We start from the raw sequence: 25434 nt of genomic DNA on the forward strand, positions 1-25434 counted from the left end.
AGGGCAATACTCTAATGAGATATGGGAATGGCAGCACTTCACGGAAGCAAAGCTGTCAGCTTAAATCTCTAAGGTATACAGGAAGAAGCTACGGCACCTTCCCAGGAAGACATCTTTGCAGGGGACAGAGCTACGGACACTGGTGTTTGAAGCAGTGAAGTCAGAGACTACAAGTGAGGCTTATGGTTACATTTCTGGCTCCAATACATCATTCCAAAATGTGGACTATCACTCCATCCCTCTTAAATTTCTACCTTTTCATCCAGACAGGAGGTAGTGTTTGTTCTATGCTTCAGGTTTCTTGTTTCTTTGGAGCAAGTTAGAGTTGCTAAGTACTATCCATTCTCCAAACGGGCAGCAGCGTTTGACTCAGCCCGGCAAACAAGCAGTTGGGAAGTCCTATAACTCTAATGTCCAGAACACCACAGTCATCACTCTTGAGTAAATTATTATTTTACATTTTACAGAAGCAATTGTAGTTCATTAAGCATCACATGGCTGAGGTTCCTTCCTGAGATGTCCGTGACATCTTTCTCTAACTTAGTGCTGTAGATCAATTTGCTTTTGCTGTAGCATGAGTATCTTTACAGAGTACTCCTTCCAAGACCAATGCCACCACCAGTGATACACTGCCCCCCCCCTCCAGGTTTTGATTCTTGTTTCTCTTCTCAGTAACATAACAATGAAAGTGCTGGCCCTGACACTTATGAAAACTGCAATTAGAGCTTGTTTTCAACAGGTTCTGACTGTGGCTATTCTCAGTGGCTCATTTTCCAAAGGGCTCTGACGGCCTATTGGAGAATCTGGCCTGCTCTACAGAGTGGCAGAGGCTTAGATGCATACGTGTCTGCACTCAGAAAGTGGCAGAAACAGAGAAATATGGTGTCCAAAGTAATGGAAGACAAAAGCAATTCAATAGGATTTCCATATGTTTATTTCATCACACGTCATTTAAAATTTACAACCAGTGATGGGCTAGCTAAACGTCCATTGTGTGTGTGTGTGTGTGTGTGTGTGTTTAATGGGCAAACGAGCACTATTATCTGTTTTGAGTTTATCACTATCAACACATATATCTGTTTTTATTAACAGACATTTAAAGATGTTTAACATGGCTCTTTCAATTTGTACAGATAAACACAATATTTTCTTGATCTCATATTTTAGAAGTCCAAATCCATCAGTTTCTAAAAGCAGTGTTAAAGTCTTTTGGCCATTCTGGTTTTTGTACAGATTGTATTCGAACAGACTAGAACTTTCACCACAAAACAGTTGAATGAAAGATAAAATAATGACTAGATTAAGATGTCCCTTATAAAGGACACTGTACCACATGACAGTCTCAAAGAGACAGCACAAGTAAAATCAAATGGAGTTTCTGAAATTAGTATTTCCAACTCTTATGTGCTAAGTCCAATATTTTTACAGGGCAGAAGTCAGAGAACTAAATGGCTTTCTTCTAGCAGTCTGACTTTATGGTCAGCAGAAAGATAATGTATATTTTAAATCTGTGTGCCTTCTACCTCAATACTTAGTAAAACTAACAACAAAAGAGATAAATATTCACTCTTGAAGCTGTGACAAAAGTGTTTAGAAAGTCATATCCCCTTCCCCCCACCCCCATTTTCCCTCAAAAAAGAAAAAAAGAAAAAGGTCTGGTGTTTTGTTTGTTTTTGTTTTAGTTTTCCGATTGGGCAACACATTTGGTAGAAACGAGCCATGCTTAAGGTCCTGTCAAGGTTTTTATACACACTGATTAAAAATTGTTAAAACAAAATTGGGTTCTCCCGAGCATATGCGTGCTTTGTCATGTGTTTTATAAACAATCGTTTCTTCTCAGGACAGCCCTCTTCCCACCGCACCAAACGGGATTTGATGGAGGGACAAGAAAACTGGGAATGTTGCCGGAAGTGTCACATATGTTGGCTCAGAATGACACTATAGGGAGCATACCGAATAGGCCCACATTTAATCATTGGAGGCTTTTCATAGCTTTTTACAAAACTCTTAAATACAGGTAAACATGTAAACACTGTGCTCTCAGAGAGCAAGTACACAGGCATGTCACACGGTATCCCTTCTGGGAACACAGATTCAAGTGAAACATCACCAATCAGTTTCAGAACCAACCGCTAGAAGTACTTGCTGGCTCAGGAGCAAACACCACCTTGCACATCTCCGAGTTCTCTTGGTGGAGAGGGAATTCAGATCCTGCTATGAGGCTTTCTTTTCTTCTCCGAGAGACATAACCTCTGCCTGTGGACAGTCTTTCATACTTGGTCTCAAATTGCCTGCATGACGACAGCAACAATAACAAAATTATACACATATTCAAGTTACCCCACACTCCTCAGAGGCAAATTATTGAGTGTAGACTTGAAGCTTCTGTTTCAAAGCAATTTGAGAAAGGATGGGAGTGCCAAAGACTACCGGTTTCCGTTCCCATGAATGGGGTGATTTTTTCTTCCCATGTCTTTCTATACCAATAGACAAACTGTAGATTCCTGGAATATAGGAGCCCTGCCACACATTTTTCTAGAATGAAGGTCCAAATTCTTCTCAGCTTTCTGGAGATGCCGTTAAGCTCTGCAGACCTTGCTATGTCTCCCACCCATCATTCCAGGAGCCCCACCTTGGGAGCGAGTCCAACTGGATTTAGGCTGAGAATGCTGACGGGCATAACATTCCTTGAGCTCTGGGCCAAGTGGAATGTGGAACCAAACCAGTTAGCCGTGAGCCTGAGTTGGTGGTCACTGCATTTCAACCACAGGAAGGTTGATTTTTTTTTTTAATTCATTCATGGAGATTTATTCTAAAAATAAGTTAGTGTGGGTTAACAATAGCTTAATATTCTGATTATAATCTACTATCTTTTATCTGTAAAAATACAACCCACTCATCTTTGTACTTACATCATTTATGTATTCCTTATATGGGTCATGAACTTTCAGTAAAATAAAGAAGGTGCTCAACTCTGGCCTGCTTATTGAAGGAGATGACAGAAGATGTGGCTTGCTGTTTTAAACATACAAAGTGCCTTCATGGTTAATAACGTGTGTCAGGGTGGCCTCTACAACTAACAGAGGAGTCAGCGCTAACTAGACCCAAAGCATTCTACTTCCATGTGGCAGTACTGTTACAAATGACCATTAGAAGAGTCAAAGGACACAGTATAAATGAGATGCTATAGGGTAGAAGAGGTGCTAGGAAACTTACATGAACAATCATATATTTAGTATTTGAGACACCAAACTCTCAAGCTTGAGCCAAAACTTAAACAAGCTCAAGTTGCTATTGTACAATTCCCTAAAAATTATGAATTAATTTGGGCTCTTAACCCATGCTAAATGATTGCCAGCTGTTTTGTTTTGCACTTTCTGTCCAGGAAACAGTTGTGAAGTTAACTGACAGTAAATACACATCCACTATTTTTGCTGAAACTACGTGGCAACTCTTATGGTGAATCAAATCCCTTTGTTACCTTGATAAATTATTTCTGGACTAGAATACGATATTATCTCCAGAATCAAATGAACTGGTCCTTATAGTTTCTTGGTATCCTAGAAACTGACTTTTTTTTTTTTTAAAGCTTTATCAATTATTCTCTTACTTATGTAAAGGAAATTTATGTTTCACTGTATTTTTATCATTTACTCGTAATTTCTGAAACTAAACGCTCAAAACTGGCTGTTAAGTTCCTGGCCAAATGGGGACTGCCCGAGAACATTCCACGAGTGCTGCCTCTTACCTAAGTGGAGCTCCATCCTTGTCCATCTGCATGCAAACTAAGAACGGGTACTGAGAAAACTGCACCGTGGAGATAAACTCCAGGCCTGTTTCTGTTTCTGTGCTGATCTCCAGGCCAGCTTTCACAAAAGAGGAGTCTACAGTGATGCTGCCAGTTATTGCCAGAGCCACCCTAAAGATTTAGGTAAAACAAACAAACAAACAAACAAACAAACACCATTAATATCACATTTAACTGATTTGGACCAACAGCTATAATTTCATAGGGTCTGAACTCACTAACGTGTGACCTAAATGTGGTCAGAGTTCTGCTGGTAATCAGGGCCTGGCTAGTTTCAGGGATTAGGCAGTGAAGTTCTGCCCTTCCCCTGAGCCCTCCCACAGACTTCAGCTCTAGATCTGGGGATGAAGTGTCTATCAGGTACTACTGTTTGCTATGGGCACACCAAGGGCCAGGGTGAAAACATGCCTGGAATGTGATTCTCTCAGGAAGTCAGAAACACCTGAGCTAACTTAAAACAAAGTCTAAACTCACAAAGACAGCTGACATTCATAACAATGCTCTTGGTAACTATCTCTCTGTGGGCTTCTGTGTAGCTATTTCAATTCCATTTCTTTACTGTCTCCAAAGGGTCTCTATATCTATGGTTGCCAAGATATTTGAAAAAAATATTGTGTCACAAAAAACGATTCCTAGAGTGGGGCACGTACAGGCGTGCCCTAGGAAGGACAAATATGGTGGGTGCTCCAGTAATCGCTCTGAGAACTGAGTAGGCAGATTGGGTTGACTGGGGAACATGGCTTGGATGATGATGAAGAAGCAGAAGGCTTACCTCTAGGATCACTCTAATTTAATTGTAGACTTTAAATGAAATTGTGGAAATTACTCCACAATTAAATCTGAGTTTATGCTCCTGCTATTTTGATAGAAGGATACTATCAAGGTTTGCTGTGCAAATTAAAGTCCCTGCTGCTGTTGTTGTCAGTGTAAAAGTAGGTCAGAGGTGGTATCATTTAAATCCCTGAATCCCTTATCATACCTTCTAATATCTTACACTCAACAGAGGCTTAAGAGATATTTTTTAAATGAACAAATGAAAAATTGAAAATAGATTGGCTACAATGTGGATACTGGTAAATTCTTAGGGATACTGTGTCCTTTTTAAAAATCCAGATAATTTTTGGTGTTGCTGTTGTTGATTTGTTTCTGCAAAGAATTCAATTCAGTCAAATTTGGGGAAACTTCTATCTAGAAAATACTTCAGAAAAAGGAGAAAGAAGACCAATTCACTGGGAAGCCCTAAATTATACTGCTGATCCCTCTGATGGCCCGTTCTATTTCTCATTCTTCGGTTCCTTTTAGTAACACTGTGGGTCACCTTTCACATTAAATGTGCTGCCTTTTGATTTTTCTCAATTCCTTTAGCCATAGTTTAACATAAATCAAAAATTTAATTTTATCACTCCTATCTCACTTCTGCCCCACCATATTCATAAATATCAAAAAGGGGGGAGCCAGGGTGGCTCAGTAGGTTAAGTGTTCGACTCTAGGTTTCAGCTTACGCCATGATCTTGCAGTTTCATGAGTTCAAGCCCTGCGCTGGGCTCTGTGTTGGCAGTGTGGAGCCTGCTTGGGATTCTCTGTCTCCCTCTCTCTCTGCCTCTCCCCCCACTTGTGCTGCCTCTGTCTCTCTCAAAATAAATAAACCTAAAAATATAAATAAATATCAAAAAAGGTAAAAATCAATTGCACTTCCATATTCTTTACTTTGATTTTACAACAAACAGAATCATTCTTTTGATTATCACACTGGTTCAGTTTATCACCTTTTACTCAAAATACAATACTTTCATTTGATTTGACACCTATATTAGAAAAACAAAAGGAGCTGAGGACATTTTGTTTAGAAAAATGAACGCTAATGAAAAACTTAAGGACTCCTACCATTTAAGACATAGATTCTGCACACAAGTGATCATCTTTTTAATTTTTCTCCACTGAAGACAGCAAAGGAGGGAACATTTAAAATCCCAACAAGAGGGATAAACTAAAATGTTTGCTTCAAGACAGTATTTCCTGAGAGCATTGTCAACTACTAACGTGGAATACTAAGAGAAAATGAACTTCCCATCCATGGGGCATGCTGTATGTGGACGTCTTTAAAAGTGTGACCATTGTTGGCTGAGTTGATTAGATAACTAACCAGCTCATAAGAAGCTATGGAAAGAATGAGTTCCCATGGTTTCTTCCTGCTCTATGGTTTAGTCATTACAAATAGAAAATACAGATTTTTGAAAAATCAGAGAGCCAAACAATTCCAAAAGCATATCTCTGCAGTTCATTGCATAGAATATTATACATATGCTTACCGAGTTTTCACTCGGGTTTTAGACTCACGATACCACAGGCTAAACTCCATTGCACCTGAAATGTCAATAGCTAAGCCACCCTGGACATCCATATTGGCCTTTAGTCCAGATTGCAACTGAAGCTCCTAGAAGCAAAAATATATCATCATCATCATCGTCGTCATCATCATAAGCAAATTTAGTCCACCCCTTTCCAAAGGCATGTTCAACCTCCTGCTATACATAATACCATTTGGGCTATGCTAATGTTGGAGTCTTTCTCTAGGCTTGGAAACACATTATTCTAATCTTGACCACTAGAAGTAGACTGTTGATTTGCTCAAGTATTTAGTCTATTAAAATACTAGAGACGTGCAGTGCCAATTGAGATGGGTGATGTTTTTCAATCATTGCCTCACTATGGGAAAGGCAAAGGTTCTCAAAGTGTGCTCCCCTTAGGAACAACATCTGGGAACTTGTTAGAAATGCAAGTGCCATACCTACTGAATTAGAAACTCTGAGGATGGGGCCAAGCAATGTGGGTTTTAATAAGCTCTCGTGATTCTGATGCACATAAATTTGAGAACTACCAGAATGGGGAAAATGAAAGCATCGTCACCCGAAATCCAGCTGTGGCTTTGGGGTGGGGGTAAGAAGTTGGGCTGGATGATCTCTTGTGGTCCTTCAGCACCTCTCTAGCTATGTGCTGTGTCAAATATAGGCAGTTGCAGTGTCATGCTGGCAAAGTAAGTGCAGAATAAAAACTGCTGGTGCAATATACAAGTTCCAGGAATTGCCTAGATAAAGCTGGGAAAGGAAGGCAAGGCAATCTAACTAAGCCTTAACACCTTGTTGTTTGACATTTGAAATGACATCAAATTAACAAACAAGTCCAACATGAACTTAAGGGCATATTCCAGAGGGACACTTCTCATTTACAAAGGTAGTCCATCCTAAGTAATTTTGCATTTGTCTGAAGCCCACTGTTTTGTGTTGTTTGTCAACATTTAAGTCTTGCATTTTCCGAGTACATTAATGAGGTGATGTTGGCTTAAAAGTTCTTCAGCTGGATTGCAATCAGATTGACTGGAGACAGTGTTGGGAATGATAATGGCTCTGGAAAAAAAGGCTCCATATCCTTAATTTTGATATCCCTCCAAAGATCTTAGATTCACGGTAACTGCCAGCATGACTAACTTCCTTATGTAACTGCCGTACTCAGACCAAAGAAGCCATGCTTTCACCAACTATAAATGCTGTGATTTCGCTTTCTAGAAAGGATCATATTGATCTCCTTGAATTCTTCCCCCTTTCCGAAAAACATGGCAAGAAATCTCAGTCAAAGGCCTTCATTTACAACCAGGTATATCAAAAAAGTCTCACTGTGGCATGAAGCTACTTTCAGTCTAAAACACACTTGGATGAAAGCATGAGATTCTTGACACAGAGCTCAGGACACATTAGGAGAGCCCTAAGAATACTTAACAGCTACATTTAGTCTAGAATAAAATGTGGTTGTAGTATGATACGAGGTCGTCTCATATATCATAACTAATATGAAGGAACACAAATTATCCTAGGAAAGCCAGAAAATTATGCCCACATTTTAACCTATGCCTATGAACTACAGAATATCAGATATCAGGGTTCTGCAGTTGCACAGTGGTTGTGATTATTCCCAAATGAATCCTACTGTGTGCCCTGTCTTAAAAGTATTTCCTTGGATCTTTTGATCTCTTCCCAATTTGAAAGCTATAATCTTGTTAGTCCACTCAATCAAAAAAAGGTCTTTGATGTGGACTTTAGCTTTTCCACTGGCCATACATTAAGTAGATATCAAAGCACACCAAGTGCCATGGAAAAGAACATTTCACAGCTTTTAGACAATGTGCCTTTTATGGGGAGAGAGCATTTCCATTGTGGTCTGGGTTTTAGGGAGTACCCTGGCTTTCTTGGAAGGTTCAATTTCTCTCATGCAAAGGGATCATGGAAGAACTCTTATTTGTAGTCACAGAGGAATTTTCCTGAGCCCCCCTGGAAGGACAGAGCACTAACCCCTGTAGAAAAGCAAACCACTCTCTCTTTGGGAAAGGGACTGAACCACATAGTGCAGTGGTTCTAATTTTTGAGGGTATAAAATAAGAGAAACTAACAGTTTTGAACACCTACTGTGTCCCCAAGGGTCTACATTTGGTATCTCACTTAATTCCCATACTGATCTTCCATGGTAAGCATTATATCTTGAAGATTAAAAAGGAGATTCAGGCTTGGTGGCACATGTGGAGACAGAACAAAACCCAGACTGTCTCTAGGGAGGATACTTTTCTATTACCACACATGGTTATCACAAAATCATCTCTCTTTTGTCTCCTGGTGTGCAAGAAAGCATCTTCTGAGAAATATTGTGAAAAAAGATCATAGGTTTATGTCCTTATTTGACCCAGGATGCATATTTATTTAAATTATTGTCTATGAACTATAGGAACAAGATACTAAAGCTTTGCATTTGTAGCTAGTGTGACTCCTTTGATCTTGCACCTTTGGCCCCAAAGGTGTTTCTTACAGTTCAAACACTAATATTTTGACAACATGTACCATCGCATCCATTCAGGAAAATATGGTCTTTGCTGGCTAAAGAGGATCTCTCTATTAAGCTGACTTTATCAGACAGCCTTCTCTGAAGAGTAATCCAATTAGACGAAAAGAGAGAGCAAGAGTAAGCACAGAGTAATTCCATCTGCCCTGGTGGCTGTGACAGGCTATCCACTGCCAAAATTTCCTTCAATGTCAGCACTTGACCTAGAGTGGTATGTGCCTCTGAAGCTGGGATGGCATTACTGGAGTGCTCTGCAGAGCCAGGGAGCCTCAAAGAGCCTATTTGTATGGTTACCCTTGATCTGCCAAATACTCCAATCTGAAATTCAGACATTGGGTTACGTTTAATAGCTACAGGATGATCTTGCCTTAGAATACGCCTTAGGTGCCCTCTCTTAATGAACAGAAGAACTTTAAAAGATAATCTAGACCAGGAGTTGGCAAACTATGGCCTGCAGGCAAATCTGGCCCACTTGTTTTTGTAAATAAAATTTTGTTGGAGCACATTCACTTGTTAATATATTGCTGATGGCTGTTTCCACTCTAGTGGCAGAGTTGAGTAGTTGCAACAGAGACCATATGTCCCACAAAGCCTAAAATATTTGCTTTCTGCCTCTTACATAAACTGTCTGCTGAGCCTGATCTAGATTACTGTTTTTATCAGGTTTCACACCCCAATTCTGACCATCAGACTGTTGAAAGGTAGTTGAATACACACAGATGGTGTTGAACTGTAATTATTCCTGTGTCTTAAAATGTGGACCACTTACTCAGCACTCTTACGCCTTCTTCATAGATTCATTAAGAATTCATCTCGCCAGAATCAATACTACAATGGGTATGCACAATGTAAAACTGTGATATGATTTGAGACTTGTTTTTTCATATGTGACCTTGAGGATTAAGGGATATGACAGATCCTGTTCATTGTCCTTCTCTTCATTTGTTCGGAGTGACAATGCACCCATTGAAAAACTACATTTACCAGTTTTCCTTGAAGCTAGAGATAGCCATATGACACAGTTTTGATTAACAACAAAAAGAGCCTTGGTTATTTTCTCCATTAATTTCTTTGTTTCTGTCAGCATCAGTATTGTCTTTTTTTTCTTTCAGTTTTATTGAGATATATGTGGCATTATTATACTCATATTATATTGACTATATCCTCTTTTGCCTCAACAGTGAGATGTCTTCATGGGCTAATGAAGTTGAGAGAAAACCCTGCTTACCTGTAACAAAGGGGAAAAGGATGAAGGGCTGGCAGCAATACCACTAGGGTGGGTGCTTAGAATGTGAATTCCTAGATGGGTGCAACTTTGTCTTGTGTTCTCCAAGCATTGAGCACATTTAAAATGTGCCTAGAACATGCTAGGGATTCAATAAATATTTGCAGAATGAATGGATTACCTGGGAATGATCTATCAACAGAATAAGTCCCTTCACCACACTGATAGGGTCACCAGATGCCGACAACATTTTGGACATCAAATCACTGTATCCGTTGAAAAAAGTGACAGGTCTGAGCTGAACATCAAAGAGGATGGCTGACATGCCTGCGTAGGAGTCGAGGTTCTCCTCCCCCTCGTCGGGAGTGGCTGCAATCAAGGCCTCCAGGCCTTGGGCTTCGATGACTACCTAGGGGAAATGCAGATCACATTCATGACGTAAGCTCCTTGCCTATTCTGTAAGTGACGGTGAGCCTCCTGGGCTATTGCTAGAACTTTCCAAAACCTGAGGTATCTGCAGCAGCTAGGCAAACAAAAACAAAACAAAACAAAACAAACAAAACAAACCACACCTCTGTGCCTGAACATAAGGTGAATTCATTTTCTTCCTTTAGTTCCCACACCCATTGATCCATTTTGTAGAGGCAAAAACTAAAAACAAAAAATTCAAATGGCAGAGGCAGAACTCAAACCCCTTCTGTGTGACTGCCAATGCCATGAACTTTCCTTTTTGTGGTGTCATCCTTGAGACTCTTAATCCCTCCAGGACTGTCATACATAATGGATCAGCTGTCTGGCAGAGCCCCAAGAAGGAGATGGAGAAATGCTGGGACAATTGCCTTGAGGTTATTGCTACAAGAGGATATGGAACACTCCAAGGCATGACTCACACCCTTCCTATCAAACTTTTCTCTCTAGCTGAAAGAAAAGATGATGGAGGCTCACATCAAGATCTCCACCATGCATAGGAATCTTACATATTCTCTGTCCTCTGTACCAGCCCCATACCCAGTGGGTGCTTGGCATTTCAGAATGCATATCAGAAAACAGATGGCAATTCCTCAGGATAGAAGGACATTCCTCAGGATAGAGGTATTCTGACTAGCGTCCTACCAAAGGGTGTATAATATAATATTGATAAGAACTCAAGTTTGTGTAGGACTGGACCATTTTTAAAACTTAAATGAGCTTATTTAGAAGGCTATAATTTGATATGCATAAAAAGAAGTATATTTCATAATTAGGAATACTTTATAGATTATAACCAAATTTTGTATAAGACTAAAGAGATGGAATTCAGTCAGTCATCACATGCCTACACTTTATTCTTTTCTCTCCTAATGGTACTGAAAAATATAGATGGGCTCTTTAGAGAGTCAAAGTTCTTATGGGGAATCAATCTGTTCATAGACACAACCAGAGAAGGGAAGAGAAGGGAGGCGCCTGGGTGGCTCAGGTCATGATCTCACAGCTAGTGAGTCCGAGCCCCGCGTCGGGCTTTGCGCTGACAGCTCAGAGCCTGCGGCCTGCTTCAGATTCTGTCTCCCTCCCTCTCTCTCTCTCTCTCTCTCTGCCCCTCCCCCACTTGTGCTCTGTGTCTCTCTCTCTCTCTCTCTCTCCCAAAAATAAATAAACATTAAAAAAAAATTAAGAAACAACCAGAGAAGGAAAATATATTCCAGAGTTAGATAAGTGGAGCTTTGACGAATATATCTATGAATAAAAATAAAATATTTTTTAAACATATCTGAAAAATATTAGCACAGTTTCAACTTTGTGAATATGTTTGCCTTTGAAATGACGAATGGATGTTTAACGAATCTAGTAAATCAAATTACTTAGGTTTCAAGTTCATGCTTGAAACTTTCTCTGGCATTATAAACCATATAGCTTCCTGCAAATGATGGAATTGTGAGCAACTTAAAACAGAAGCCACCATTAACTTATGCATTTTGTAGTGTTACCATCAGTATGTTTTTTATTTTACTTCAGATTAATTTCTTATATATTTATGAAGCAAAATTAATGGAAAATGAGTTACCTGGCTACTGTGAAGATGAGCCTTCCCAATGTACTGAAAGATGTTCAGGTTACTTCTCCTTAGAATGCCAGAACCAGAGTAAAGAATGTCAAGGCTGTAAGTAGATGCTGAATGGGGAGTACCTAATGACAAGACAAAACAAAACAACTCTTGTAGTTTAGTAACAGTTCCCACGATACCAACTTGCGGAAGGGCAGAGAGGGAGAACCCCTTTCTGGGTTACGTACGTTCTATGTAGCCAGTATAGGCAGAAGAGGATCCACTCTTGGAGAAGCGGTCATAATTATGAGCAACCATTTCCTTCAGAACTCTACGGACCATTTTGCTGCAACACGTAAAAGGAAAAAGCACATTCATTGTAATGGCTGCTTCCCAAGTCAGATTTGGAAAAAAAAACAAATCCTCAGTGGAAAAAAGAGGGGCCAAATTTTCCCCATGCTGCTCCAAGACTGGGGAGGTGCCAGCTGGAGGGCCAGCATCAGGGTTAGGGCTTTCCCCTTCATTCCTCAGATACTTGAAATTTGGTTTGGTATCAAAATGACAGCAAGACGAGGATGCCCAGCTATGAATGGCTTAAACTAACTGATGGACACACCTCAGGAGTGGAAAACACATATTCCATGAATCATTATGGTTGTATTATTAAATAGTATATACTTTCAAGAAAAGCTGTACCAGACAGGGGATGGTGGAGCAGTTGCCCAATATTTCTTTAAATATTTTCCTACACTCTCTAATGATACCAGTGGCTGATGACATATCACAGCTAATTTCCAGGAATTTTTTCTATTTCTGTAGTTTTCAATTAAAGAGACATCTCAGTAAAACCCATATATAAATGATTATCTCCTCTAAAGTAAGTCTTAAACCTTGCCCTATGCCTCTATCTTGTCTACTCTCTAAGGACTGTTGAGATCTTTCCAATCTTGACTACTTAACACTAATCATATCAGGAATAATAAAATTATGACACCATCACAAAAAATATCAAAATAATCCACTCAAGAAATTAGGATCTGGACCTGAGGTAGAAACTCATTGAGAGGTGGGAATGGTGACCCTATAGGTGCCCCCCCCCCCACCCAATATCACTAGGTGATAAGATTTAGCCTGGAGAAGGGCTGAGGACACCATGATATCTGTTTTGTAATATTCAAAGGGCCTGCGGGTGGATGAAATGATTAGACCTGCTCTGCTTTGCTCCAAGGATTGGGGCAAATAGGGCCAATGGGAAGCTTTCAGTTACACAAAGAAGTCCTAGTGACACTATGAATAATGACACAAGTTCCCTCAGGGGAGGTGAGCCCCCTGCCACTGGCCAGGTGCAAGCAAAGACTGGATGCCCCTGCTAGGAGACTAGACCCGCACACTGGAGAGATGCCAAGCAAAGTGGCCTGTGATGTCCTTTCCAACTCGAACCATTCCGGTCGTGAGAATCTGAACCTCAGTGTTTCCAATGGTCTCCTCGCCTTTCCCTGCTGCTCTCTACCCCACAGCCTCCTCTTTTACCATCCCCTGCATCACTAGGTTCACAAGACAAGGACAGAAAACCCACTCAGGATCTCCTTCTCAGACTCTCATAAAAATAAACAAAGAAATAGAAGTCAAATCCATTCTACTAGGAACACATGGTTGTAGATAGACTTTGCTTCTTCCTCCCTCACTCATCTGCTCCTTCTTCTTCCTTATCTGTCCCTGCTCTTTTCTCCTGTCTACTCACTCCTCTCACACCTTTTTTCTTTTACTGCCTTATTTTTTTTCCTTTCTCTTTATCCATTTTCCAACACCCACTCCCCCCCATATCTGTTTTCCTTTTCAACTTAAAATACTCAAATTTGATCTTTCCTGAGGATACTGCCGTGAAAATAACTCAGGGGAAATGGAAATTTCTTTTTCAGCCCTCTCATTTCAGTAAGGAAGTGCAGAGAGCCCTGGGGAACTCCCACTTTGAAGGGAGACATCAGTGAATGAAGAGGAAGAGACCCAGGAACTGGAAGGAAGATGAATCCAGTAAGAGTTACTGAGCCTGATGAAGTCTGCTGATCCCACTCTTCATACCTTGAAGAGTCCCCAAACATGAGCCATGCTTAAGGTATTTAACTTAAATGGCAAATTCATTTGATCTGTGATAGATGAGGTTTCAATGTTAGGTCACTAACGTTTGGAAAGTTAACATGGAAGACCATTTGGTGAGAATTTGCATCGCTTCGTTATGCTGTTTATAAAAACAATCCTATTAAAAATGTAGTTGGGTTGTAAAACATTATAAACATTTGGCAATATATATTTACAGACTGAACAGGAGACCCAGAGTAACAATCATACACCGGGTTTCAAATCATAGTGCCAGAGTGAAGTTGTTTTATCTGGCCCGCTATATAGTTCTCATGGGAAATTTGGCAAACTTTGGTTTTATGCAACATAAACTAGCATAATGACCACACCATTATTATCAGCCACATGTGTACCACACCAATATACAAATAAGCTTGAACAAATAAAATAAGCTTGCTTAAATAAACAGAGAGCCAGGTGCACTCTATCATACCTTGCAGGCATTTCAAAACGTAGGATGTCTTGAACAAGAGTGAGCATGTATTTATTCATTTCTTTGGGAAGCTCCCCAATAGAGAGAAGAATGTTTTTTACTTCCATGTAGGATGGATTGTTATTTAAAATGATAGCAGCTGCAGTAGTGCGCACAGTCTTTTCATGAACTTTACGATTCTGGTGGTATATCCTGTTCAAAGTCTTCTTGACCTGTTCAAAGATGTTCAAACTTAGTGCACATGTAGATTTTTTAAATTGATATTGTAGCAGGAACAGTTAGTGCTCTTAAAACATACGTGTGTTCCTACATTTCCCAAGGTTCTTTGCAGTTAGGTTGGGGCCGTAATTGTAGCTAATGGACTATGAAGAGAACGGCCATGGGAAACTTCTAGACTGAGACAGTTAAGAGCTGCTGTGCCTTCTCCCTCTGTTTTTATTACTACTTTAGTAGGCTTAGAGACACATTTTCCTTACGTACACTAGGCATAGCATGAATGAGAAACAAACTTTTGATAAGCTGAGATTTTGTAGCTCATTTGTTATTGCAGCTTATCATGGTGTTACCCAACTAATATTGACTTTTAAAGACTACTGTCACATAGCAATAGATCTCTGGGGAGCAATGGCTATATTAGCTGATATTTCCTTACAATGGAGTCTCTCAGGATCTTCCCTTTATCCTTTTTTAAAATTAATAAAACTTTCATTTTTTAGAGCAATTTTCGGTTCACAGCAAAACTGAGCTGAGAGTTCCTATATACCCCTTGCTTCCAGGCTCCTTCCTGCCCAGCACATACAACCTCACCTCTATCAACATCCTGCATCCTACATTTGATAAAACCCATACTGCCACATCGTTGTCACCCGGAGTCCACAGGCTACATTAGGGACTTTTTTTTTAAAAAACAAAATATTCACACCAAAGAAAACTTGCCAAAATAATGGCATTCTGTGGCAACGAATAATCTCATTGGTTACTAGCATTATGTGGTATGGAGTGAGGTGGGGGTGCTCTGTACTAGGCATTTCTGAACAGTTCTTTCAATTCCCACTTCCCTCTGCTTTTTTTTATTTCCCCTAAATCTTGGCTTTGTTCTCAGGTATATAGGAGTTAAATGACTCACCTGAGCAAAACAACTGGGAAGGAACAGCCAGAATTTATTTGTGGGTCTGTCTGTCTCAAACACTTGTGGCCCTAGCCATCATGCTCTGCAGCCTACCGACTTTGACACAAAAGCAGTGGGAGGGTTCTCAGCTGCAAACCGGAAATATCATTCTCAGCAGACAGCTTATCTTGAGGCTTATAGACTTTTCCGCTCTTAGAAAAGTTTAATTTAGATGGCTTCCTGAAAATGTAGCTATAGGAACCACCGCAGTAATCCTTAAGCCAGGATATTTCAGCGTTGAAAATTTAACAGCATCTTAAAACTTATGGAAGTAAAGATATTTCTGGAAAGAGTTTGTTTCTTAAAATAAGAGAATGTGCTTCAATATTTATGCTTCAGGATACGGGACATTATCTATTCAAAATGTGAGGCTGCTTCAAAATAGCCTTAAATTCAATTTAAGAGTTATTTCTAAACAGGAAAGAGAGATCCTCAGTTTGGAAAAAAAAAAAATAGGATGACTTCAGAGAACTTTGTATTTGACTCAAGTTTAGGCATGCTTCTTTTCTTTTGTTTATGTTACAAATATTCTTTTACCTCATCAGTTATGAAAGAGACATCGTATCTCTGGAGAGCGGTGGTAGCGAGGTGGCTGACGGGCCCTTCTCCAGCCTCTGCAAACTTCAGAAGGAGTGGGATGCCTTCCGGCAGCAGAGCATTCTTCAGAGCCAATAGGTACATCACGGTGTCCTCTTTTTTCTCCGCTCTTTCAAGTCCTCCTAGGATTAATTTCTTGGCTTCTACCACTGCCTAAAAAAATCACATACTACCTCAAACATACACACAACCACAAATTACACAAGGCTTGGACAACACTGGCTTCACCCTTGGACCTAAGAGAACAACCTAAAGTTTTATTTATTTTTTTTTAATTTTTATTTTATTTTTTCTGTTTATCTGAGAGAGAGAGAGAGAGAGAAAGAGAGAGACAGAGGCACAGAGACAGGAAGGGAGACACAGAATCTGAACCAGGCGCCAAGCTCTGAGCTGTCAGCACAGAGCCCGACGTGAGGCTTGAACCCATAAACTGTGAGCTCATGACCTGAGCTGAAGTCGGATGCCCTACCGAATGAGCCACCCAGGCGCTCCAAAAACAGCCTAAAGTTTTAGAAAGTTTTGCACTAGTTGCCTGACTGAGACACACAATAAAAATGAATAAGTATACTTTATAAAGGTGTTCTGTTTTTTAAGAAATGCAAAAATTAACATATTCGTAAGAAGCAATTATACAACTAATAATAGATATATAGGGCACCTGGGTGGTTCAGTCAGTTAAGCATTCGACTCTTGATTTCAGCTCAGGTCATGATCTCATGGCTTGTGGAATTGAGCCTGGCATCAGGCTCTATGCTGACAGCACAGAGCCTGCCTGGGATTCTCTCTTTCTCCCTCTGCCCCTTACTTGTGTGCACATGCGCACTTGCTCTCTCTCAAAGTAAATAAGTAAACACTAAAAAAAATAGGTATATTTACTTTTGAACACATTCTGAATGTATAAAGACATTTTAAAAATTCCTTTGTGATCGATTATTCATAAAACTATCCACTCATTGAATTTCTAAAGCAACAATTAAATGGCACCTAAGTGATGCCACGTACTTCTTAAGTAATAATTTGGTGAAAATACTTAGAACTTGACCATAAGGTCTTGTTCTCAATGTTTAAAAAGGGCTTGTTTCCACTTGAATCAAAATTTGATTAATGCTGCCATACAGTTCAAAAAATATTTCAGAAAAATGTCTTCTATATGGCAGATACTTTGCTAGGTACTTTTCACATATGTTCTTTAATCAAAAAGGCCCCTTTTCCTGGCCTAGGGAAAAAAATGATTGAGTATAAGTTAGTAAGTCAATGGAAAAGCAAAGTAAAAATAGGGACACCTAGATTCTGGTTTTTGTCACTATCTATGTTTTAGGGGCTTCAGTTTCATCTTTAAAGAGTCCTAAAATGTAATCCATCTGTAGGATTTGGAAATTATGAAATTAAGCTACAGGGACGTGCGTGCGTGCGCACACACACACACACACCAGAGGAGAGACAGAGAGAGAGGGATAGGAGTGGGGGAAGATATAAAAGGTGTCTAAATGGAAGGAAAGGCACTAAATTTCACAGGTAATAAGAGAAATGCCATTTCTCAACTATCAGATTGATTAAAAGATTCAAAAGTTTGATAAGACACTTTCCTATTGAGGCTATGGGGAAATAGGCGTTCTCGTGCATTACTGGTGGACGCATAAAATGATACAATTCCTAAGGAAGGTAACTGGCAAAAGGTAACATATCTGCATTTTGTTCCAGCAACCCTAGCCCTGAGGCTATGTCTCCAAAAACGAGAAAAAAATGTGCCCACGATTATTCATCTCAGCATTATTTGTAACAGCAAAATGGTAGAAACAACCTACTGACCACAGGCGGGAGATGCTGAGGACACTGGTATGCTGACACATGCAGTTCTAAGCGCTGCTAAAAGGAACAAGGAAGATCTCTGAGAACCGTATGGGATGACTTCCCGGGTATGTTGTTAGGAGGACAAAATAAGACACAAAAGAGTGTATATTTTGTGAAAGAAAAAATAAGTAAAAATGTGTGTATACATTTGCTTAGGAAGCACAGGAAGGAGAAACCAAAAACTGACACTGGTTACGTGGAGGAGGCTGGTGAGAATGGGTGGAAGAGGTAAGAAAGGGAACAGGACCCCTTTGGGAATGCTTTTAAAATGCAGTTTTGACTTTTGAACCATGTCAATATTTCACATATTCAAGAAAGAACTCAATCAGCAAGGATGGAAGATTGCTAAAAGTGAATTCAAACAGAAGGGAATGTATATGTGTATCAAACTGCTAACATAACTAAACAAAAAAGAATAACAGAGACTTCTGAATATGGACCCCTGGCTGTCTACCTTTTTTTTTTTTTTTTTTTTTTTTTTTTTTTTACATTTATTTTTGAGAGACACAGAGAGAAAGAGAGAGAGAGAGAGAGAGCATGAGCAGGGGCGGGGCAGACAGAGAGGGAGACACAGAATCCAAAGCAGGTTCCAGGCTCCGAGCTATCAGCTCAGGGCCCGACAAGGGGCTCAAACCCACGAACTGTGAGATCATGACCTGAGCCAAAGTCGGACGCTCAACCGACTGAGCCCCCCAGGTGCCCCATCTGGCTGTCTATCTTTAGTATATTCCAAAACAAAAGGACTGTGATGAAGTCTTAAACTTAATTTAGTCTGATTTTTGTAGCAATATCAGTGTAGCAATTCCGAAACTATTTTGTGTGCGTTTTAGGGCTGAGCAAATGAATCAACAGGTTGATGTTCTAGAACACCAAGGTTCTCACTATAGGAGAAGGAAGATAAATTTATGGCATGGAAGGAGAAAAAGAAGCTTGTTGTACTGGCCCGGAATTAAAGACAGCAGTATGCACTCACCATATGATAAATATAAATATAAATATACGTATTTTGTCCATCTTAAGGGCCAAGATGCAATAGCACTCAAGTAATTAGAAGTAAAGCATTTAGGGGTAAAATGCCAGTTATCTGCAACTCAATCTCAAATGGTTCAATATCAGTACAAATAAAATGAAATAAAACAGAATGACATAATGGAAATATGCAAGATGTTGAAAATTCTAGATGAAGGGTACACAGATGTTTGTGGAATTGTGCTATTCTTACAACTTTTCTATAGGTTTGAATTTTTTCAAATGCAAATTTGAGGAAAAACAAAATTAGGAGGCAAGGAGGTTGAAATGTACGCCAAAAACTAATAGAAAAAAGAAATAGGGGGCTTTGTACTCAATGAGTAAACTTGACCAGCTGCCACTCGGACTGTCACAGGGCAGGTGGGAGCTTTCATGCTAGCAAATGCTGGAAAATCTTTAGTAGTCTATCAGATGGCAGGTACCATTTGGGCAGTAGAAGTATTGTATGCCTTGTAAGGAGACACCTTAAATTTTTGCTTAGAGTACATCATTTTCTTCCTATTCATATGTCTGTGATTTGGGCTGGAGATAGATGAATATTCCATAGCAGAACGTTGAAAAGAAAATGTGAGCATTTACAACAATCTACCTGGTGACTAATTTTCTTCAAAGATGCATTGTTTTAAAAGTTGCTCAAAAACATTAACAGAATTGAATGACAGTGATAATGGATAGTTTTGAGCTACCTACAAGGTAAATCTAAAGATGTGAGTAGAACTTGGCTCTCCTGTTATCAGCAAAACTTTACATTTAATCCTTTGTTCAGTTTCCTTCTTGTGCTATTCTATTCTCTCTCAAGGTTGCAGCCACTCTCTGTTCCTGGCCCTAACTCCTCTTCTGGGCTGCAGGTGGATATGGCCATCTGCCTTTTGGACAACTCAACTTGGTGGCCCAAAGGACTTCAAATTTAACATGACCAAAACAAATTCATAGCTCTACCCTCCTCCCAACCCCCAAACTGGGTTCTATAAGTTGTGCTTAAGTGGTTGACATCACCACACCTAGTACCCTACCCTGGAAGCTTAATAGTCACCCAGCTTCTTACCTCTTTCACACTACCCACCCACATCCCATCAGTCACTGGGTACTATTAACTACCTCCTAAATGGCTCTTGAAGCTGTCTCCTTCTCTCTACCTGCTGCCTCTATGTTAATTCAGACCTTTACTTATTCTTGCCCAGTTGTTGCAAATATTTCCAATCAAATCTTGCTGACTCTAATCCAGTCCACAGCTGGTCCATACACTCTGCTTCTTTCTAAATAAAAAAAAATCTAAGCATATCATTCACCTGCCTAAAAACGCACTATTCTCCCTTCTCTCTATGGAATGAAGGCCAGACTTGTTAGCTTCTCATTAATAAACATCCTCTTTTCTGTATTTCCACTCTCATCTATCTGCCCCATAAATATGAATACTTTGTTTTCCAGCCCCACAGAATTTCTCATGTTCTCAGGCATACCAGACCCATTTTGACATTGGGCCTTTTCATGCATTGTTGTATTTCTCCTAGAATGTCCTTCATTCCATACTACCATCTCTTCACCTAAAGAGCTTTTCTATACAAAGTTCAAATATCACTATTTTGGTAAAACTTTCCCTAGCACCCCCAAACAGAATAGTTTGCTACATATTCCATATTCTCAGAGCACTTCGTTTATATTTCAATATTACTTTTTGTTTGTATTTGAGAAATAGAGTGGAAGATCTTTGAGGATGGCAGAATATTTTATGCATTTTTATATTAAGGGATTAACATCACATCTAGCACAGAGTAGATGTTCATTAAATTATGTGAATGGACGTTTTCAGGTATGAGCTTTGTCTTTAGCCAAGATATTTGATACAGGATTACTGAGGTAAATTGGCTACTCAAATAATCATGGAAATTGGAAAATATAAGAAGTTATAGTTCTTTGATGTCATAGAAATAGTACAAATTTGATCTCTGCCTGAGCTTACTAAGCTGATACTCAAACATTTTCAATGCCATTTCTTTTTTAGTAATCTTTTTCACACTTAGCTTACATTCTAGTTATGGGTTGCCTCTTTTGGAACTATTTGGTTTCAAGAATGTTTTCTCTATTATTTTTAAGAGCAAGCATTCTGTAAGCAAAATAATACAGTGACGTCTTTTTTGAGATAGAAGAAAAATGCTGACTATAAGCTGGCTATATAATAAATGTGGACAGAAAAAGACTTTTTATATATTTAACATTTTCAATCTATTTGCATTATAGAAAGATAGGCTATACTGGATACTAATCTATTTGGATTTTCTACATCTAGTTAAGCTTACAAAGTGAGTTTTTGGTTTTTTATGAGAAAGGTGTCAAAGTTGATAGTCCACTCTGGCAAATGGATAAACTTTGAGCAAATGAAATTAAAAATAAAATGTAAAGTTTTCGGTAATTAGAAATAACTAAATTCACACCATCAAAACTCAAAACTGCAAACCACACTTATAAAGTTCTCCTCTAGGAGATAGCCCTAAAGTCTAATATTTTTTCTAAGAATAAGAACTATACCATACATGCCATTGAAGGCTGCATACATAGTGGGCACTTAATAAATACAATTGGTGAGGGATTAATAGACTATTTACTCTTTAGCAAGCATTTGTTGAACATTATGCATCACATATTATTTTAAGCAATTGGCGTTAACAAGACAAAGATCCATGGATCTTATGATTTCAGTAGAAGACAAAAATAAGCAATAAATGTAATGAATAACGGAATTATATCAGGTATGTTAGATAACAATAATTGCTATGAAATAAAGAAAGTGGTGTAAGGTAAGGGGAAATAGGAGGGCCAGTGGTGGGCAGCTCAGTAAGACATAGAATGATCTGGAACTATATAACACACAAGATTGGATTCACACTTACTTTGAGTTTGCAGCCTTCATTCTGACACAACTTCTTGACGAGGGCCCCAATGATGATCATAACAGTTTCTCTGATGTCGTTGCTCGCAAAGGAACCTTTGAACTTACTCTATTAGCCAAACAGAGATAAAATAGGTTATCAAAATATTTAAACATTTCTGAGGGACATTTTTAGAAATGAAGACACAAAGTAACCAATGTCTAAGAGAAATGTTTTATGTTCCTAGATAGCAAATTCAAAATTTTGATTTGGGGATACTTGCAAATTCACTACCTAACTTTGAATCGGAGAGTTTATAGAATCTTTCCTATGCAAGTCTTATTAACATATGAACTATGAACTCAGGAAGTCTATGAACTCCTGAGAGGTTTATGGATTGGGCTCACTGGGTTAGTGAACAAAAAAAGGAAAAAAAAGAGATCTGCAAAATTTTGTGTATGGGTGAAGAGGGGATTCATTGCTTTTTTCTTTTTCTTCTAAAGTTTATTTATTTATTTTGAGAGAGAAAGAGATGGAGAGACCACAAGAGGGGAAGGGGCAGAGAGAGAGAGAGACAGAATCCCAGGCTCCTTGCTGCCAGCATAGAGCCCAATGCAGGGCTTGCACCCACAAACCGTGAGATCATGACCTGAGCCGAGATCAAGAGTTGGGTGCTCAACCAACTGAGCGACCCAGGTGCCCCAGGGTTTCATTGCTTTTATCAGGTTCTTAAACGATCTCACTTTCCAAAAAGATTATGAGTTATTCCACTAGATCATAAGCAGATAAGTGCACATTTTGTTTTTAAATCTTGGGCCCAAGAGAAGTCTAGTTTTATTTCCAATATAAATTTTTTAATATTGGAAGAATTGTATCTCTTCAATGTATTGTATATTAAATGCTGTGAAGACTTTTGAACTCAAAACAAATCTTTTAAAATCAATTTTGGGAGGTGCCTGGGTGGCTCAGTCAGTTTAGCACTCAACTTCAGCTCAGGTCATGATCTCACAGTTCTTCGATTTGAGCCCCCATCGGGCTCTGCCCCGACAGTGTGGAGCCTGCTTGGGATTCTCTCTCTTTCCTTCTCTTTCTGCCCCTCTCTAATTCATGCTTTCTTTTTCTTGTCTCAAAAATAAATAAATAAACTTAAAAAACAAATAAAATAAAATAAAATAAAATTTTGAAGCATAACCAAGACTCATCTCCTCTGAAATTTTATCCCATGTCACATTATATGATGGGTGAATACAATCTTTATATTTCTATATGGTATAGTTTATGTTATTTAGAGGAATTGCAAAGAAGACATTATGTGAAATAGTGTACTACAGTTAATGATTAATGGATGGAAGATAGCCCAATTCCTGTTTAGAGTCTTATAAACTTTTTAGCAGCTGACAAACTTTATTTTCACAGTGTTCATTTGACTTACAATGAGGCCTCTCAAGAGTTCTTCATTGGGATGGGAGGCAAATCCACAGGCATAGAGAAACCTCTCCTGGAGGATAATGCTACTGTCACTTTTGAAATCCAGAAAGTCCAAAATGGCATCTAATGAGTCTGAGGTCTGAGCGGAGGTGACAGCATCCACCAGTTGAGGTCTACAAAAAAGGGGGAGTCATTGACATCAATTTTTAGCGTGCTTAAGGAATTATTTAAATCTCTACCATTCACAGATTCTCCATTGATCTAAGTTTCATAAAGAAGTAAAATTTTTATATAAACAAAAAAATGAATAATTCCCTCAAAAAGACCCCCTAATTTTGTTTTAGACCTCCCATTTAATTCCTCGCTCTCTAGCTCAATGTATACTCAGAATATATAAACTAAGTTCACATAATAGCCTAAGTCAAACATAATTTGGAAATTTGTATGTCAAAAAATTATACACTAGGTTCAAATTCTTTTCTCTACGAGTAATACATCAGAGTTATCGTCTCAAATATTGATTCTCTTTCTCTAATGATCTCGACAAATATATACATTTCTTAAATGCCTAATTTAACTCAGGTGCTATTAGGAAATTCTTTTAACTTTAATTTATATCCAAGGGAGAAGATTTTGCCCATTGTTTCTAAAAATAAAAAGTACCATGGTATATTCCAATGTTCAACCATAATGATTATGTATGGGCAGAATGGAACTCCTATAGGCAAGTTCTCATTAGATATACCAGTCATCAAGAATCTTTGGTTAGTTGAGTCTGGGATGGTAAAATTCCTGAAACTAGTTGTCATGCTAATGAATATATCATGTATGTAAGTATATTCCACACACATCATACATGTGTTTAGTGCTTTATACTATAAAAAAAATGATATACCTGCACTGTATCATTTTGTTCCTAACAAAAAACCTAGTGAATGAAGCAGACACTGAGAGATAATACTTGTTAGGTCCCTATTATGTAAGTATTGCACTATAAATTTTAAATATGCAATTTTTGCTTTCACTTCTTCGTCTGTAAGATGGGGTTAAAAATAGTGGTTACTTTCAAATTTTTGGGAGAACTGGACTGCATAATCTATGCAGAGCACTTAGAATAGTGTTTGACATGTGGTAAATACTCAATAAAAATACACTGCTATTAACAATTACTTCATTTAATAGAGTAAACATCTCTGTCAGTTTAATACTAATATCCCCCTTACATATGAAGAAACAGACTTCAAGGCCCTATAGGTGTTAAGCGTATAGCTGGAGTTGGAACTCAAGGTTTTTCTGACCTGAGGTGTCTCAGGTGTCCATGATCTTTTATTTTGTAATTTAAAAAATTTTTTTAATGTTTATTTATTTTTGAGACAGAGAGAGACAGAGCATGAATGGGGGAGGGTCAGAGAGAGGGAGACACAGAATCTGAAACAGGCTCCCTCCAGGCTCTGAGCTGTCAGCACAGAGCCCGACGCCGGGCTCGAACTCACGGACCGCGAGATTGTGACCTGAGCCGAAGTCGGCCGCTCAACCGACTGAGCCACCCAGGCGCCCCTATTTTGTAATTTAAAAAAAAATGCTTATTTATTTTTGAGGGGGGCAGTTGGGGCAGAAAGAAAAGGAGACAGAGGATCCAAAGCAGTCTCTGCACTGACAGGAATGAGCCCAACGAGGCCTCAAATTTACAAACCATGAGATCATGACCTAAGCCAAAGTTGGATGCTCAACTGACTGAGCCACCCAGGTACCCCCATGATCTTTTAAATACATTGGTGTTTCCCAAAGTGTTGTCCATGTGGTTCTAGTCCTACAACATGCTATAAGCAAAGGGATCTTCAAGGCTGTTTAAGTTTAGAAAATGTTTAAGGAAACTTACACCTAATATTATATGATTAAATATGCTGAAAATTTCTACAGCCAAGAAAACTATTTGATTTGGTTTCACCCCACGCTTTTCTAACTCAGTTGCTCACAGAATCCTTTCT

General features: G+C 39.0%; 1 protein-coding gene across 2 annotated transcripts in view; it reads right to left on the reverse strand.

Moving 5' to 3' along the window:
* Positions 1-916: 916 nt before the first annotated feature.
* Positions 917-25434, reverse strand: part of LOC123594956 (microsomal triglyceride transfer protein) — a 59517-nt gene continuing 34999 nt past the window's right edge. For both annotated transcript variants that reach the window (XM_045472008.1, XM_045471999.1), the window contains exons 9-18: positions 23451-23619; positions 22040-22147; positions 16212-16424; positions 14507-14718; positions 12186-12283; positions 11959-12080; positions 10099-10326; positions 6118-6242; positions 3749-3919; positions 917-2291 (exon numbers count right to left, since the gene is read on the reverse strand). In XM_045472008.1, the coding sequence (XP_045327964.1) occupies positions 2120-2291; positions 3749-3919; positions 6118-6242; positions 10099-10326; positions 11959-12080; positions 12186-12283; positions 14507-14718; positions 16212-16424; positions 22040-22147; positions 23451-23619 (1618 nt within the window). In that variant the 3' untranslated portion in view covers positions 917-2119. The remainder of the gene's footprint in view (positions 2292-3748; positions 3920-6117; positions 6243-10098; positions 10327-11958; positions 12081-12185; positions 12284-14506; positions 14719-16211; positions 16425-22039; positions 22148-23450; positions 23620-25434) is intronic.

The sequence above is a fragment of the Leopardus geoffroyi genome, chromosome B1 (assembly GCF_018350155.1).
Source record: "Leopardus geoffroyi isolate Oge1 chromosome B1, O.geoffroyi_Oge1_pat1.0, whole genome shotgun sequence".
NCBI classification, from domain to species: domain Eukaryota; kingdom Metazoa; phylum Chordata; class Mammalia; order Carnivora; family Felidae; genus Leopardus; species Leopardus geoffroyi.